At 35.1% G+C, this 16376-nt stretch overlaps 1 protein-coding gene across 1 annotated transcript in view; it reads left to right on the top strand.

Annotated features, from left to right (window-relative positions):
* PPP1R12A (protein phosphatase 1 regulatory subunit 12A) overlaps positions 1-16376 on the top strand; it is a 166751-nt gene that overhangs the window by 90610 nt on the left and 59765 nt on the right. The window contains exons 4-9 of the mRNA XM_052639588.1: positions 1471-1630; positions 6293-6437; positions 7754-7828; positions 8859-8947; positions 9114-9271; positions 15871-15998. Coding sequence (XP_052495548.1) covers positions 1471-1630; positions 6293-6437; positions 7754-7828; positions 8859-8947; positions 9114-9271; positions 15871-15998 — 755 coding nt within the window. The remainder of the gene's footprint in view (positions 1-1470; positions 1631-6292; positions 6438-7753; positions 7829-8858; positions 8948-9113; positions 9272-15870; positions 15999-16376) is intronic.

Raw genomic sequence — 16376 nt, 5'->3', positions numbered from 1 at the left:
GATTAAAAATGCCTTGAGACCAAATCATAAATGGCTTTGTATGCTACACTTAAGAGCTTGAGCTTTGTCTTATAGGAGCTTAGCAATCATTGACAGGTTTTTATAGAAAAGTGAGGTGATCATATTTTAATATAGAAAAACCAGTCTTCTGATCATGTGGGGAATGACTCAGAAGGGACTGAGGTGAGTGAATTAAGGGCCAGGTGTAGTCATCAAAGTGTGAGACATAAGACATGAATTAAAATAGCATAAGGAGCCATTACAAAGACATTCTAGGAGATGGCAACTCAAAATCTGCCGGCTATTAGATGAGGGCTGGAGATAAGGTAAAGGGAGGGATTAAGGATGACCTCCAAGTTTCTGGGCAAGAGTTGGAACCTAAGGCTTTTCTGGTGGCTCAGCGTAAAGAACCCTCCTGCCAGTGCAGGAGACTCCGGTTCAAAACCTGGATCAGGAAGATGCCTGGGAGAAGGAACTGGCAACCCACTCCAGTATTCTTGCCTGGAAAATCCCATGGACCTAGGAGCCTGGGGGACTGCAGTCCTTGAGGTCGCAAAAGAGTGGGACACGACTTACCAACTAAACAGTATTCATTTAGTAAACATTTACTGATCCTTTTTACTTTAGATCAGGTACCCATCCAGATGATGGGGATAGAAGATAAAAAAGCAGTATCTTCACCTTTTAAAAAACTCTTAAAACTTATGATCTTCTAAAGTGTAAATGATGTGGTGTGTGCTGTTTTTTAAATAGCCAGCATTTGAAAACATAAGATAACATGAGATTACTGAAGAATTTCAGGATTAACTTTGCTCTTTTAATTTTTTTCTTAGAATTTGAGCTCTTTGAAGGTTCCCTTCTGAATTCCCCTCCTCTTATCACCTCAACCTAGCACAATGCTTCAAGCTTTTAAATGAATAAACATCTGTATAACTTATTATTAAAATTATAAAACAGATACTAACAGTATGAACAGTGTACCATGTTGGTTTGAAAATAACCTGTCTTAAGGCCTGTTAAATTTTATATGAAGACAGGACCTCCAAGTTGAAGTGTTTTAAAAAACATTTATGCCTACTAGGCTAGAGTTCAGAGAACTAGTCAAAGCAGGTGGATAGAAAACTGAGACTTAAATATAAAAGATTGTGTTTAAAAAATCTGTTTTTTAAACCAAAGGAAGATATACCTAGGGGAATGTTCAAATATTCGAAAACAAAAGGAATAAGCAGAAAAGGTTAAAAAAAAAAGCCAAAAAAAGTTGTAAGGACAAAAATTTAAATAGTCAATTAAAAATGCAAAAAAAAATCTACAGTATTCCTGCATTTCTTTAACCAGCATGTTCTAAACAGCCCAGTTTTCAAAAATATAATATCACTTTTAATTTTCACTTAAAATGATTGAGATAATTTTATTTCCATACAAAAACATTTTCTATAGAGGAAAAATAAAAAGTTATTTTTATTATATCAGGGGTTGATATAGAAGCAGCTCGAAAAGAAGAGGAACGAATAATGCTTAGAGATGCCAGACAGTGGTTAAATAGTGGTCATATAAGTGATGTCCGGCACGCAAAATCCGGAGGCACAGCGCTTCACGTCGCAGCCGCCAAGGGCTATACAGAGGTTTTAAAGTAAGTATTGCTTCTCACAGTTGTTTTTCTGCTTTGTTTTCTTTGTTTCATTTTTCCTTTTTTAAGATACCTGCTAACCTTATTTTGAAACAGTTTTTGAAAATTACTTAAATGTTGAATGTTATTGTTTTGTTTCTGAAGTTCTTTCATTCTCAAATTTTTATTATTCTGTTGTTTTTTTCCATTGCAGTTTTCTGATAAGTAAAATTTGTATCAAACAACCATTATGTGTTACCTTCTGGTCTGGTAAATTATTAGAGTCACTTTGAGGTTCCCAGATAGGTGAGCTCTGGATACAGAAACTAAGAACAATGTTATATATAATACATACTGTCAAATTCTGAGACCGTGATTCATACTGATTATTTACTTCCATATAATTTGTCTGATTTTTTTTTTTTTTTAAGATTTTCATTATGTGAGCACTGGAATTCAGAGAGCTATTAGCATAATATTAAACCATAGGCAACTTAGACTATACAGTAAGTCCCCTATATATGAACAAGTTCTGTTCCAAGAGTGCATTCATAACACCAATTTGTAAGTCCAACAGAGTTAGCCTAGGTACCCAACTAACACAACTGGTTATATAGTATTGTGCTTAATAGATTTATGATACCTTTCACACAAATACTACATAAAGGTGAGCAAGAAATAAAGAAAACATGTTTAATTTTATAGTACAATACCTTGAAAAGTATAGTACTACAACAGAGTAGCTGGCATACAAGGTGGGCATTGAATGGGCAGACAGAAAGAGTTGCTGACTGGAGGAGGGGGAGATGGTGGGAGATGGTAGTTGCCAGTGGTATCAGCAACAGGAGGCAGAGGACAAGCTGCAGTGCCACTCGTGTTTGATGTTGATGGCACAGGTTCTGGTTCTTCGCTGGGTTCAATTCTATCTGCCCTCTTGAAAAAATGACCCAGTGTAGTCTGGGTAGTAGCTCTTTTTCTCTTCTTGTAGATGTCACGGCAGCCTGGATGGCATTTTGAAAGGCTGCTGCAACCTTCCTGTCCTGTTCTACATTTGGGTCCTGTGACTCAAAAGCTATCTGTGCCTCCTCAGATGAAGAAACTCCCCTTGCCGTTTCCTGTGTCGTGAATCGCTTCTGTTCTTCAGTTAACTTCTTCCTCTTGTCTCTCTTCATCCTTTCTCTGGGCCTCCGATTCCATCTTTTCACCTCACTCCGCTCTCTAATTGCTGTCACTTCTGTTCCATTGTTACTGCTTGGTACTTCTGAGCAGTACCAGGTACATCAGTGCTGCTTTTACGCTTGCTTCTGGAATCCTAGGCTCGAAATACAGTACTGTACTACTGTACTGTATACAGTATTGAATGGCAGAAGTGCTCAAAAGCACAGCCGCTTGCAGTAGATGCGCACGCATGGCAGTGTACCCCAGACACATGAACCAGCTTCTGTGACTGGACATGTGAATACGTGTTCACATCTGTGAAAGTTCGAAACTTAAAGGTTTGTATACAGGGGACTTATTGACCAACAAATATCCTTAGGAAAAGCTCTTTTATGTCACTATAAATTTGTGTTTTGCTTTTTCTTATGCAATGCAAAGGTATTGGCAACTATGTAAAAAAAAGAATTCATTGCATAACTTTTGTTATATATATGTGAAAGCTAATAAGACTGGCCCTCAGCAAAATCTATTGCACCGTTTATGTTGTGTTTGTTCCACCTGAGCCTCTAATAGAAATCCGTCCTCCTTATTCTATCTCTTCAGTAAAAACAGTGAAGACGTTTAAGTGGGTCAGTTATTCCAGATTTCCTCCTATTTCAGTCTCCACTCATTTCAGGAACTTAAGCCTTCTCCTAGGATGGTACATTTAACTCTTAATTAGTTTCCTTGTCTCATCTGTTTCTCTCTAGTACAAAACTTTTCCAAACTTTCAAGGCCCGTTAGTGTGGGTCATGAAATGCACTTAGTGAATTGCAAACAGCATTTAAAAGAATTGAAAATATCACAGAGTATTACATATGGTAAAGATAATTTTGTTTCTTAAAATTCTTGTTTCTGTGAATGTATATATGGGTACCAGATTGCCCTGTTAAATGGATTTCTAGACTGCTTCCAAGTGGTGTTTGTAATTCAGTTTTACAGGCTCTTAACGTCCTTCGTTAAGATTCTTAGAAATTGTGATGAATTTTAAACTCTTCAACCTAGCACATAAGACCATCAGTCATCTGGCCATTGGTTTCTCTGTCAAGCTAAGCTGCTACCACTGATCCTCAGGCATTCATGAGTCCAACTACATATATCGTCTTTAAGTTCTGTCATGATGTCTTAAAGCATACTCTTACTTCTGTCTAGGTACCTTCATTCACCAACTCTTCAACTTGGAAGTAAATTCCTTTTGATCCTTTGACTCAGTTCAAGGCTCTTCAGTCTATGGGAAAAAAAGCTCAGCCTCATTCATAATAATTGCAGATAAAGCTGCAATGAATCATCATTTTCCATCTATCATACTGGCAAAGATCAAAATGCTTGGCACAGTGTCTGCAAAGTTGGGAAAAGGCACTCTCTTTTGTTATTGGTAGAACTAAAAATGACTGTTGAGCAAATTTTATCAAAGTAACAGTTATCCTTTTGTTTAGCAGCATTACCTCTGGGAATTTTTTTTACAGATATTCTTACTCTCCCTTAGGAAATAAGGTATGTGCTAGCAGTGTTGTTTATGACTGGAGTAGGATAATGATTGCCTAGATTATGATACATCCTTTCACTAGAATACTCTGTAATGATTAAAACACTACTTAATATATGAAAAGAACAATAGGATGTGTTGTGTCAACCCAAGAATAGAACTATGCCTCATTTGTGTTTTTATTTATTTTTAAATTTAAGTTGTATCTGTTTATATATGCCTAAAATCTCTCTGTAAGGATCTAATCAAAAATTGTAGTATGGTTATCTATGGGGAGGGGAAGCTGGTTGGCTAAAGGTCAGCAATGGGAAAGTGACTTTCCTATATAGTCATTTATTCTTTTTTAGTTTTGAAACTTGGGAGTGTATTACTTAGGAAAGAAAATATGAAATCAAAAATAAATAGAAGAGATCCATTTTTGATGTCAGCATCTCCCCCTTTATGCCCTCCCTGCAAACACACAGCCCCTTTCAGCTGACTCTTAGGCTTTTCAGCCCTGTACTTCTAAGGCAGCTTCACCGTAGAACCTGTCTGTGAGGGTTGATTGTTGTTTTACTTGACTTTTGTCCTCCATTAGAAGTTCCTTGAGTATAATAAATACCATCTTATATTTTTGGAGTATCTTTGCATGGCCTGGTATATAGAGAGCCTTATATTTGGGAGCAGGGAGGGGGGGATGTTTCTACCTTTCTCTCCACATAGACTCCCCAGTACTTAGAATACCACTCGGGGTATTTAACAGTATTATAGTTCATATTTCCTAATTGTGGATATATTTTTATTTTTCCCTATCTGATGATGTATGTGCTAGTGGCCATATTTTTTTAACTTAAAGCTTCAGACTTATATCTACTAGCCTGTTTTTTAGATCAGTGGCTTTTAAATGTTGATCTGCAATCAGATAACAGGCAGTGATGTGAGGTCATATGGAGGACTTATTAAAAATACAGATTGACAGGGCCCATCTCCCAAAATACTGATTAATTCAGTGGAACTTGGGTGGAGAATATAAACATATTCTTTAGATACTGTTAGGAAACAGGGAACTCAGTTCTTGAACATAAATAAATGACTATATGTTAGCTATCACTACCACCTCCTGTAGGTAAAAAGAAGCCCTTCTCAAGGTCAACATCTTGGAAAGTAAGGTAAAGGTTAACCAGATTTGAGTTATGAGGTATTTAGTGTTCGCCTTTGTGTGTGGGGCTGTGCTGTGTGCAGTTTATAGACCCATTCTTTGATCTCTATGAGCTTAATTTCTAAATAAAAGTTGATGTCAATATATAGTTAGAAGGGCATACTAACATTTATGCAACTTTTTGCATTGTATTAAAATGTATTCCTGTTTTCTAGCTTTGTTGATGATTAGAATATCTGCTTTCTACTGCTACAGAAAATAGACTCAACCCCTCAAAATATTTGTTTTGCTTTGTTTTGTTTCTAACAGATTGTCATTTTCCTGTGAAAAGTTCCAGTGGTAGATCATAAAGGTTCATGAAAGCTTTCACAAACCAGTTCCTTAACTGCAAAGCAACGATAACACTACAAATGTCTGTTTGATCCCAGTATATTTTGAGAACGTGTTCAGCCTGAGATGATGTATCATATGGAAGCCGTTTCCTACAATAAATCAGTTTAACATACAAATTGATCTAGTAGTTTTGAAAAATTATAGGCTTCCCTGTCAAAATTTCAGTTAGAAACATCTTAGTAAGAATCAGTGTCATCCCAAACCATAAGACACCGTCATTAAGAGGAATAATTATGAGGAATTGATTAAAACTGAATTCATTATTATGGCAATAACTCAAGATTCTCTATTCCAGTGTTTCCTGAGAATTACTTTCTTTTGCCCTAGTTAATTTGTTGAGGGGAGGAGAAATTTCAAAATATGAAAAGAAATATATTGCAAATTTTTGTTTAAGTGCATGGTATAGAGCTGTTGATTCTGTTCATTCATTTCTAGATTTTAATGATTATCTAATTCACTGTAATTTGTTTAGACTTTTAATACAGGCAGGCTATGATGTTAATATTAAAGATTATGATGGCTGGACACCTCTTCATGCTGCAGCTCATTGGGGTAAAGAAGAAGCATGTCGGATTTTAGTGGACAATCTATGTGATATGGAGATGGTCAACAAAGTGGTAGGCCTTTTAAATGTACCTTAAATATTTTAACTTTTAAAAATACAGTTTTAGTCTTTAAAATATTATGAGACTATAAATTATATAATTATGTTGTTTTTCATAATTGTCAATTGTTTATTCATTTTTATTATTAACTCTTTTCCAGCTACTTATGAGGTGATTTAGGCTCTTCCATTGATATTACATTTAAAAACTCATAAATTAAGAAAATTTTGCAAATGTATAAGATAGAATATATTCTAAGCAGTGAACTTTCTGGTGTTCTGGAAACTTGTACCAATAGGGTTATTATAAGGACTAAGCTGGCAACAGGAAAAATCCTTACTATTTTTTGCCACCAGCTCTTTAAAATTGTCTTTTCCACTGTGAATAAAAACAGACTGACAGATGTTTGTCTGGACCGATTTTTGAAACTAAGTCATACCTGTGGCTGGCTGAACTTTCAAGTATATTTGAAATGCATATATTTATTTTATTACTCTAGTAAGAATGTAATTAATTTTTATGGTGGTAAAATAGAAATAAGATTTCAAAAAAGGCAAACTTGGAGTTATTACATGACCCAGTCATTCTGCTTGTAGCTATTATACCCAAAAAATTAAAACAGATGCCCACACAAAAACTTATATACAAATGTCCATAGCAGTGTTATTCATTATATACCAGAAAAGCAAAAGCAGATGCAGGTGTCCATCAGCCGGTGAATAAATTATCAAACTATGGTGTACAATACAATGAAATAATATTCAGCAATTAAAAAAAGAATGAAATAGATATTTACTACAACATGGAAAAACCTTGAAAACAGTAGGTAAAGTAAAGGAAGCCAGTCACAGAGGACTATATACTGTATGATTCCTTTCATATGAAATGTGCAAAATAGGTATAGTAACAAGAATCTATAGTAACAGGGAGTACATTAGTGGTTGCCTCAGACTGGGCGAGCAAGGAGGAATGGTGAGAAGATTGCAGTGGGTGTGTCATTTATTTTGAGGACGATGAAAATGTTCTAAAACTGGTTGTGGTGATACTCGTGGATGTACTAAAAACCATTGGATTGCATAATTTAAATAGTTGACTTGTATGTGAACTATAGATCAGTAAAGCTGTTACCAAAAAAAGTAAGGGGATGTATATCAGTTGCTTCTTCCTCACATGGATTTTTCATTTATCTACTTCAAATCATTTGTACCATGTTTTGTACCTATTATAAAAAAAATTACCTAATTCTTTCTGTAGATTTATAGAGAATCACTGAGGGTGTAATTTATTGATAACTTTTTATCATCACCAACCCTTTGTTTTCTGTGTAGGGCCAGACAGCCTTTGATGTAGCAGATGAAGACATTTTAGGATATTTAGAAGAGTTACAAAAGAAACAAAATCTGGTACGTTTGATGGCTATCTAAAAATTGTCTCTATTAGTGAATTCCCTTATAACATTGAATTTCAGACAGTTGAAAAAGTGTTCTTACTATATTTTGTACTGTTTGGTTTTAAGGTATTCCCAGTAAACAAATTAAATGACAGTAAATAAGAATAAAGGAGTAGTGGTGGTATTTTTTTAGCCTTTTGTGTGGCCCTTTCCCCATTTCTGTAGCCTCCTCTTCCCAAAGGAATACTTAGATAATGTATGTGCATGTGAGCTCAGTTGCTAATCTGTGTCCAGTTCTGCGACCCCGTGGACTGTAGCCCACCAGGCTCCTCTGTCCATGGGATTCTCCAGGCAAGAATACTGGAGTGGGTTGCCATGCCCTCCTCCAGGGGAATTTTCCAACCTAGGGATTGAACCCCCTTCTCCTGCATTGTAGGTCGATTCTTTACCTACTGAGCCACCAGGGAAGCCCTGTATAATGTGTATGTTCTCAATAATGTTTTTGTGATTTCATAAGGAAGTTTGCTTAGAAGGTGGAGACTATAAAATCTCAGATTTCAAAAATAGCTTACCCTAGAAAAGCAAACAGTTACATAACTAGGAAGCAGTTGTTTAAGTATTATCAGACATCCTAAATGACTAATGGACTCTGGCTTTTTCAGTAAACTAAAGTTGGAGGGATCTTTAAAAAAAAAATCCAACTTAATCCTTTGTGGAGCACCTCCCTCCCCCTTTTTTTGGCTGCATAGTGTATCTTAGTTCCTCGACCAGGAATGGAACCTGTGCCTTCTGTATAGAAGGGTGGAATCTTAACCACAGGACAACCAGAGAAGTCTCCTTTGTGGAGATTGTTAACTGTCTAGTTCTTTTTTATTCTTTATCTGAGCCCTTTTCTTTTAGGTAAAATTTAAATCTTTGTTCTGTCTGTTTTGTTTTCATTTAGTGTTTGGGAAGCTACTTTGTTACTATTTTAAATTCTATATTTTGCTGATTGATATTATTTTAATAGTATTCTTATTTTTCTTTGCATAACTTTTATAAAGCTCCATAGTGAAAAACGGGAAAAGAAATCTCCACTAATTGAATCAACAGCTAATATGGATAATAATCAGTCACAGAAGACCTTTAAAAAGTAAGTAAAATATTAAAGTAGATTTGGTTTTTTTTTTAAATGAGTTGGCATTATAGCCACAGATATGGCTATTAGATTTTGTGGTTCTGAGAAAAATTAATACATTTATATTGTATTTTGACCTTTTGTTTTTATAAGTATTTTAAGGCTTTTTTTCCTTTTATAGTAAAGAGACATTGATTATTGAGCCTGAGAAAAATGCATCCCGTATTGAATCTCTGGAACAAGAAAAGGTTGATGATGAAGAAGAAGGAAAGAAAGATGAATCTAGTTGCTCTAGTGAAGAAGATGAGGAAGATGACTCAGAATCAGAAGCTGAAACAGGTAAAATGTGAAGGATAAAAGGATTTTTAGTGAAATTTTGATGAAGTGTAAAGTAAGATGAGGTCAGACTTTAATTTTGAAACTTTTCAGACTGACATGCTATTTAAGATACCTGCCAAGCCAGCAACAAGCCTGTAAATTACCTTTCAGGAGTGTTAGAATTTTAGGTATAGTTGTGATTTTATTGTTCTCTAATTATCTGGATACTCTTGATCACCTCTGTGTTTCACTGACCTATATTTTTAAGTTTGAAGAAGGTGAAGAGGCCTTGAAGACTTCCTTTGGGTGGTACAGATAGGGTTAGATGGGTTCCCAGCAATTCAAGAATGCTCCTGCTGCTTTCTGAAACCCAAGTACAGGAAGCTGGTTCCCAAGTATTTCCTGAGTAATAGAACGTTAGGACTGAGTCCCTAGAATTTTTCCTGTAGACGTGTGGGGAAATTTATTTTGTTTTGAGAAATTTTAAAGATATAGAAAAATATATTAAACATTCATACTCAGACTACCAAAACTAAGCAGCTATTGACTTTTACCTGTATTTGTTTCTAATTTTCTTTCAATAAAATAAAAACTGTTGTCTTCTTTAATCATCACCCTAGTGTACTTCTCTTTCATTTCTTTCCCAAATCACTATCATGAGTTTTTTCCTGAATCTCCTAATCCATTGTTATACTCTTATCTTACATTCAAAAATAATATATAGTAATTATAAGGTTGCTTTGTGTTTTATTTTCTACCCTAGAAATAGTTATGCAGCTTGTTTTTTTTACTTAAAAGTTTTGTTTCTATCTGTCTGTATCTTTTTAAATGGTATCTATCCCTTCAGTTGCTGTATAATATTCATTAAATACATTGACTACCTTTTTGATAAAAAATTAACCTAATTCCCAATGTTTTATTGTAAACAGTCCTGGAGCAGTCATTTTATAATTATCTCCCTGTGTATATGTCCAAGAGGTTCTCTTATAGATATACTGAAAAATTGGGTCATTGAGTCATATTTTCATTTTTCACAGATGCTGCCAGATTGTTTTACTATAACAATTTAAATCCTTTTTATTATCAAGGGTACAGTTTCTGCATTTTTTTCCTCTGGCTCACATTTTTATAAATTTTGTTTACTGAATTGCTTTTATTCTTTACTGCCTAATCACTCAAAACTTCTGAAGAGTTTGAGATTCCAGTATTGCCATCTTTGAGTTGTGTAACCTGGCATTTTGACATTTTAACATATTTACCAGAAATAGTATTTCATTTCCATTAAGATTTTTATCAATGCAAAACTGGCATCATAATCTCAGGACTAGTTTGCTGATCAAGTGGTAAACACAAAAGAGCCCTAGAACCCCTTGAACTCCGCCTGTTTCCTCTGGACCCAACAACAGCAGTTTTGAATCAGACTATTTTTACTCACTCAGCAAAATATTTTCTCTAAGAAAATGTGAGAATTTAAAGTTTACTAAATAAACATGTCAAGGAACATATTGTTAACTCAGTTTCCCATTAAAAACAAGATACTGCTAAATAGGCACAGGCTAGCTTTGTTGCCAGGTGCTTTGTTATGAATTTCTTTATTTTCTTGAACTTACTAGTACTAGTAAATTATTTTTTTTGGAAATACACGAAGCGTTTTTGAGGCAATAAATGGCTAGATTTTAGTCTCTAGGAATTTATTAATAATTATTTATTTATTGCTGTCACATTGCTGGTCAGGTAAGTCAGCATATCGTTTGCCTTGATGACACAGTAGTATAAGTAAAATTGGAAGTAGAACAACAGGTAGTCATTGAATATTCAAATTTATTTGTATAACATACTAATTAAAATATTTCTAATTATGAAAGCAAATTATATGAAAATCAGCATGTACAGTGTTCAAGAACATGAACTGATTTATGCATGTAATTGTGGATGTAAGTTATTTAATCTGATATCTCTGTGAAATCAGGGTAATAATACCTGCTTTACATGGATATTATATAATAATTACTCTAATAAATATTTTCATATATTATATAAAATTAAAGTATACTCAAATATGATTAATGTACATGTTTATCTAATAACACTTTAGTTAAGTTTGTTCAGTTCATTTGAAAGATAGATTGACACCATTGAAATTTAAATTGACTCAAATACAAGTAGGTAAAGTTCCAGAAAAACATCTATTTCTGCTTTCTTGACTATGCCAAAGCCTTTGACTGTGTGGATCACAATAAACTGTGGAAAGTTCTGAAAGAGATGGGAATACCAGACCACCTAACCTGCCTCTTGAGAAATCTGTATGCAGGCCAGGAAGCAACAGTTAGAACTGGACATGGAACAACAGACTGGTTCCAAATAGGAAAAGGGGTCCGTCAAGGCTGTATATTGTCACCCTGCTTATTTAACTTCTATGCAGAGTACATCATGAGAAACGGTGGGCTGGAAGAAGCACAAGCTGGAATCAAGATTGCCGGGAGAAATATCAATAACCTCAGATATGCAGTTGACACACCCCTGTAGCAGAAAGGGAAGAACTAAAGAGCCTCTTGATGAAAGTGAGAGGAGAGTGAAAAAGTTGGCTTAAAGCTCAACATTCAGAAAATGAAGATCATGGCATCTGGTCCCATCACTTCATGGGAAATAGATGGAGAAACAGTGGAAACAGTGTCAGACTTTATTCTTTTGGGCTCCAAAATCACTGCAGATGATGACTGCAGCCATGAAATTAAAAGACGCCTTACTCCTTGGAAGGAAAGTTATGACCAACCTAGATAGCATATTCAAAAGCAGAGACATTACTTTGACGACTAAGGTCCGTCTGGTCAAGGCTATGGTTTTTCCAGTAGTCATGTATGGATGTGAGAGTTGGACTGTAAAGAAAGCTGAGCACCGAAGAATTGATGCTTTTGAGCTGTGGTGTTGGAAAAGACTCTTGAGAGTCCCTTGGACTGCAAGGAGATCCAACCAGTCCATTCTGAAGGAGATCAGCCTTGGCATTTCTTTGGAAGGAATGATGCTGAAGCTGAAACTCCAGTACTTCGGCCACCTCATGTGAAGAGCTCACTCATTGGAAAAGACTCTGATGCTGGGAGGGATTGGGGGCAGGAGGAGAAGGGGACGACAGAGGATGAGATGGCTGTATGGCATCACTGACTCGATGGACATGAGTCTCAGTGAACTCCGGGAGTTGGTGATGGACAGGGAGGCCTGGCGTGCCACAATTCATGGGGTCGCAAAGAGTCGGACATGACTGAGCGACTGGACTGAACTGAAAGTTATTTTTATGTAGTTAATCTCCTCTCTGTGAGATATGCTTTGGCCCTTAGTCTCTAGTAAAATTTTCTTGTTGTTCAGTCTAAGTCATGTCCGTCTCTTTTTGACCTCATAGAGTGTAGTATATTAGGCTCTTCTGTCCTCTAGTAAAATATGTCATTACCAGTCAAACTACATGCACATGTGCACCAAGACTAGCACCCAGCTCTCCTTGCTCATATAGAAGAATTCAAGAACTGGAAGTCCAGATAGCTCAAAGATTTGTTACCTAATTTTTTCTTAATTGATCCCTTCTGTACAATTCACTGGGTTTCCCTGGTAGCTCAGTGGTAAAGAATCCGCTTGCCAGCTGATTTTTCCACAGCTTTCAGGTTCGGAAGCACTTCAAATGCTCAGGAGTCACAAAGAACTCTCATGAAAATGTGGTTTGATTCAAAGGAGCTTCCAAGCTGGAGGACAGGACAGGACGTATCCCGGTGTGGATTGTGGTGATGCTGCAGCATTCAGCACCAATCCCCAGGGATTCACCTGCCTCCCGGGGTGAATGCAGGTTGTTCGATGGCAGTAGATTAATCCGTCTTGCAGTGCCTTTCAGTCTGCTTAGGGTCAGGTTCCTGGAAAGAGCTGAGAGAGGAGCAGCTTGTTCCTTGTCTTATATAGTCCTGAAACTCCAGAGTTAAAAGCTACCACTGCCAGTTAAGATTTCTCAGAGGTCCAGCTCCTTGTCAGAAGCCTGAGGATGATTTGAGGAGAAAGGAGTAAGCCATATTTCTGCTCAACTCCGGTCTGAAGTTAAAGAGGTCTGAAGAAAGAACCAAGCATATACAGTGGAATCCAACTTGGAGGATATAAAAAATGAAATTTTCTTGTACAGCTTACCTGTTCAAATTAACATACAGTCAGTTCAGCCTTTCTAAATAGAATAAAAAAAAAACAATCTACTTGCCAAGCAGGAAACACAGGTTCGATCCCTGGGTCAGGAAGATCCCCAGAAGAAGGAAATGGCAACCCACTCCAGTATTGCCAGAAAAATCCCTGGGACAGAGGAGTCTGGCGGGTTACAGGCCACAGGGTCGCAGAGTCGGATGCGACTAAACAGCAACAACATACAAACTCTGAGGATTAGGCACTGCTAACTAGCAAATCTGACCTTTTGGTTGAAATTTCGTTGTCTATAGAATGGAAAGAATTAGACTAGGTTATCTGGATAGTTCTGTAATCTCTTCTATTCTGTAAATATGAATGAATCTATTCACTATCAAATTGTATTATGTTAGTTTCCAATTTGAAGTTTAAGTCACTCTGCTGAGTTTCTCAGAAAGCTAACTTTAAATGTTTCTCTTAAGTATTGTACTTGATAATTTTGTTCTTCCTGTTGCTAGTAGCTAGTTGTGCCAGGAAAATTTGACTCTATCTCAAGAATTAACCCATGTAAATGCTGTGTGGTTCCTTCTCTCTCACTCTTTTAATATCAACAAGGCTTTATCATACTTTATTTGGCAAGCTTGAGAAAGCAGTCATTTCCCTGTAGAGCTGCAGCTTGACCTGACAATTTCTAAACTGTTTCTTTTTTTCTTTTTGCAGGGTTGTTTCCTTGGGAAACTATTTTATGTTAAATAACTATTTTGCTGGATTTTCTTTTGTTAAATATTTACAAAACCAGTTTTAAATCAGTTTCATATAAATCAGATTGAAAATAGGGACTCAACAAAAAGTTTAATTTCCTTCCAAATGATTTATAAATTTTTGAGAGGTAGTTCAGAGAATGAGGAAAGCGAAGTACAGTTTTGCTTTTAGTTTTTTGTTTTTTATTTTTTCCTTTAGGACATGAAGTTTTTATTCTTCATTGAAGTCAAATGTATATAAAGGGCTTCAATAACATTGATAATGTTTACTTAAGTTGAATGATGGATACCTGGGGTTGGTTTCATTATTACTCGTAAACCAGCCATAAATGTTTGCATATCTGCATATACATTCTTTGATGTATTTATTTCAATAACATAAAACAAAATTTTAAACCTAGAGAAAATAGGACAAAACAAGAAAATGCAAAAAAATATGCTGAACTTCATTTCTCTTTCCAGACTATAAGCTTTATGCAGTTATTTTTTCTTTTCATTGACTGATAAATCTCTAGTGCCTAGGACAATGCTTGAGGTATTAGGCACTTAGTAAATATTCACTGAATTAATCTCTTCAGTTAGATGGATTGTTTCCCAGGAGGATGGTTTAATTAAGAATATACATGGTTTGTACTTAATTATGCTGAGTAGGCTTAGCTTCTGTTGAATGAAAAGAGATTTAACAATGAGAAAAAAAGCTTATTAGACTGAGTTTAGCTCATTCAGTTTATTTGAAAAGCTATGGTAATAGTGATTTTTAAATGTGTCAATTTGGCCTTGTCCTTTGATGTAGTTTGAGATTATGCTTTCAGCCCTATTAATATAAGGAAGAGAAATAGTATAATAAAAATGAATATCTCATAGAGCTTTAAAAGCAGTATATTTCTTCCCAAAAGTATAGAAAGATACCTGTTCTATCCCATTTTGAAACTAAAGGAATACTTTAAAGCTCAGTTAATTGACTTTTGACCATTTGAAAAGTAAACTTTGCTAGCTCATTTATAAATTATAGTTAATTTAAAGGTTTAAATTTATATGTGACTTGTGCTAAAGGCTAGTTTGATTTCTGTGTTCAAATAGTCTTTCAATTTTTGCTAGCATCATATTGATTTTTTTCTAGTATTTCAAAAATCTTTTTCTAAGTGATCAATTATTAGTTGGAAATTGTCTTGATACATCATGGGAAAAGATTTAACCTAATTCAGCTGATGTTGTACCCATTTAACTTTATACCTTTTAGGGGTGAGAAGGAATGCTCTTTGTGACATTTAAATGTAACTGTTTGACAGGAATGTAATTACCAACAAAGACCAGTTTAGATGCCTAGAACAAAGAAGAGCTAATAAGTTTTAGATAAGCAATATTGAATTTTTTGAAGTTACGTTGTATTCAAGCGTTCAGGTTTTAAAAATTAATTTAAATTTTTTAAAAAATTTTCCATAGTGTTAGAAGTACAAAAGTCAGATTTTATTTGTGCTTTTTATTCTTAAAAGTCTGGTTATGTGTCATGTTCTTATTTAACTCTCATACATATTAAGACATTTCTAGAAACTCCTTGAAAAATTCTCTTGTTAAAAGGGGTGATAGTGGGAAAAGAGTAAGTTAACAAAACCTTAAACAAAAATGCAGTATTAAATACTATTTTCAATACCTCTGAAACAGAACTCATCTAGAATCATGACTCTTAATGTTCTTTTTCTTTTTTTCCTCCTAAAGATAAGACAACAAAACCCATGGCTTCTGTAACTAATGCCAATACTTCTAGTACACAAGCAGCTCCTGTAGCTGTTACAACACCTACTGTGTCATCTGGTCAGCCAACACCTACATCACCTATTAAAAAGGTAAGACAAAATTGTGTTTGTTAAAAAATAAATGTATTCTGTGTAAGTACCATTTGAGTTAAAGCATGAAGACAGTTCTAAGTTTAAGGTTTTAGAATAAAAATACTTTTTCTTTATTTTACTGAGATTTCTGCTGAACCTGTTATATTCTTTTTTCAAATACTTTTTGCAGTTGATATTAGTTAATCGTTAAAAAAATAAAGAGCCCCCAAAATAAAGTTTTTCATATAAAAAACTACTGAGCATGGTAGTTTTTTTATTTCCTTTGACTTTTGAGAAGAGTTTTGTATCTTTCATTTCTATTGAGTAAAGGTACTTTTTGGTAATTTGATGTGTGTATAAGTTAAGCATGAAAAAAATTGCCACAGGTCACTAAGA

Source organism: Budorcas taxicolor, chromosome 5 (genome assembly GCF_023091745.1).
Source record: "Budorcas taxicolor isolate Tak-1 chromosome 5, Takin1.1, whole genome shotgun sequence".
Taxonomy (NCBI): domain Eukaryota; kingdom Metazoa; phylum Chordata; class Mammalia; order Artiodactyla; family Bovidae; genus Budorcas; species Budorcas taxicolor.
This window is presented reverse-complemented; position numbering and strand designations above follow the sequence as displayed.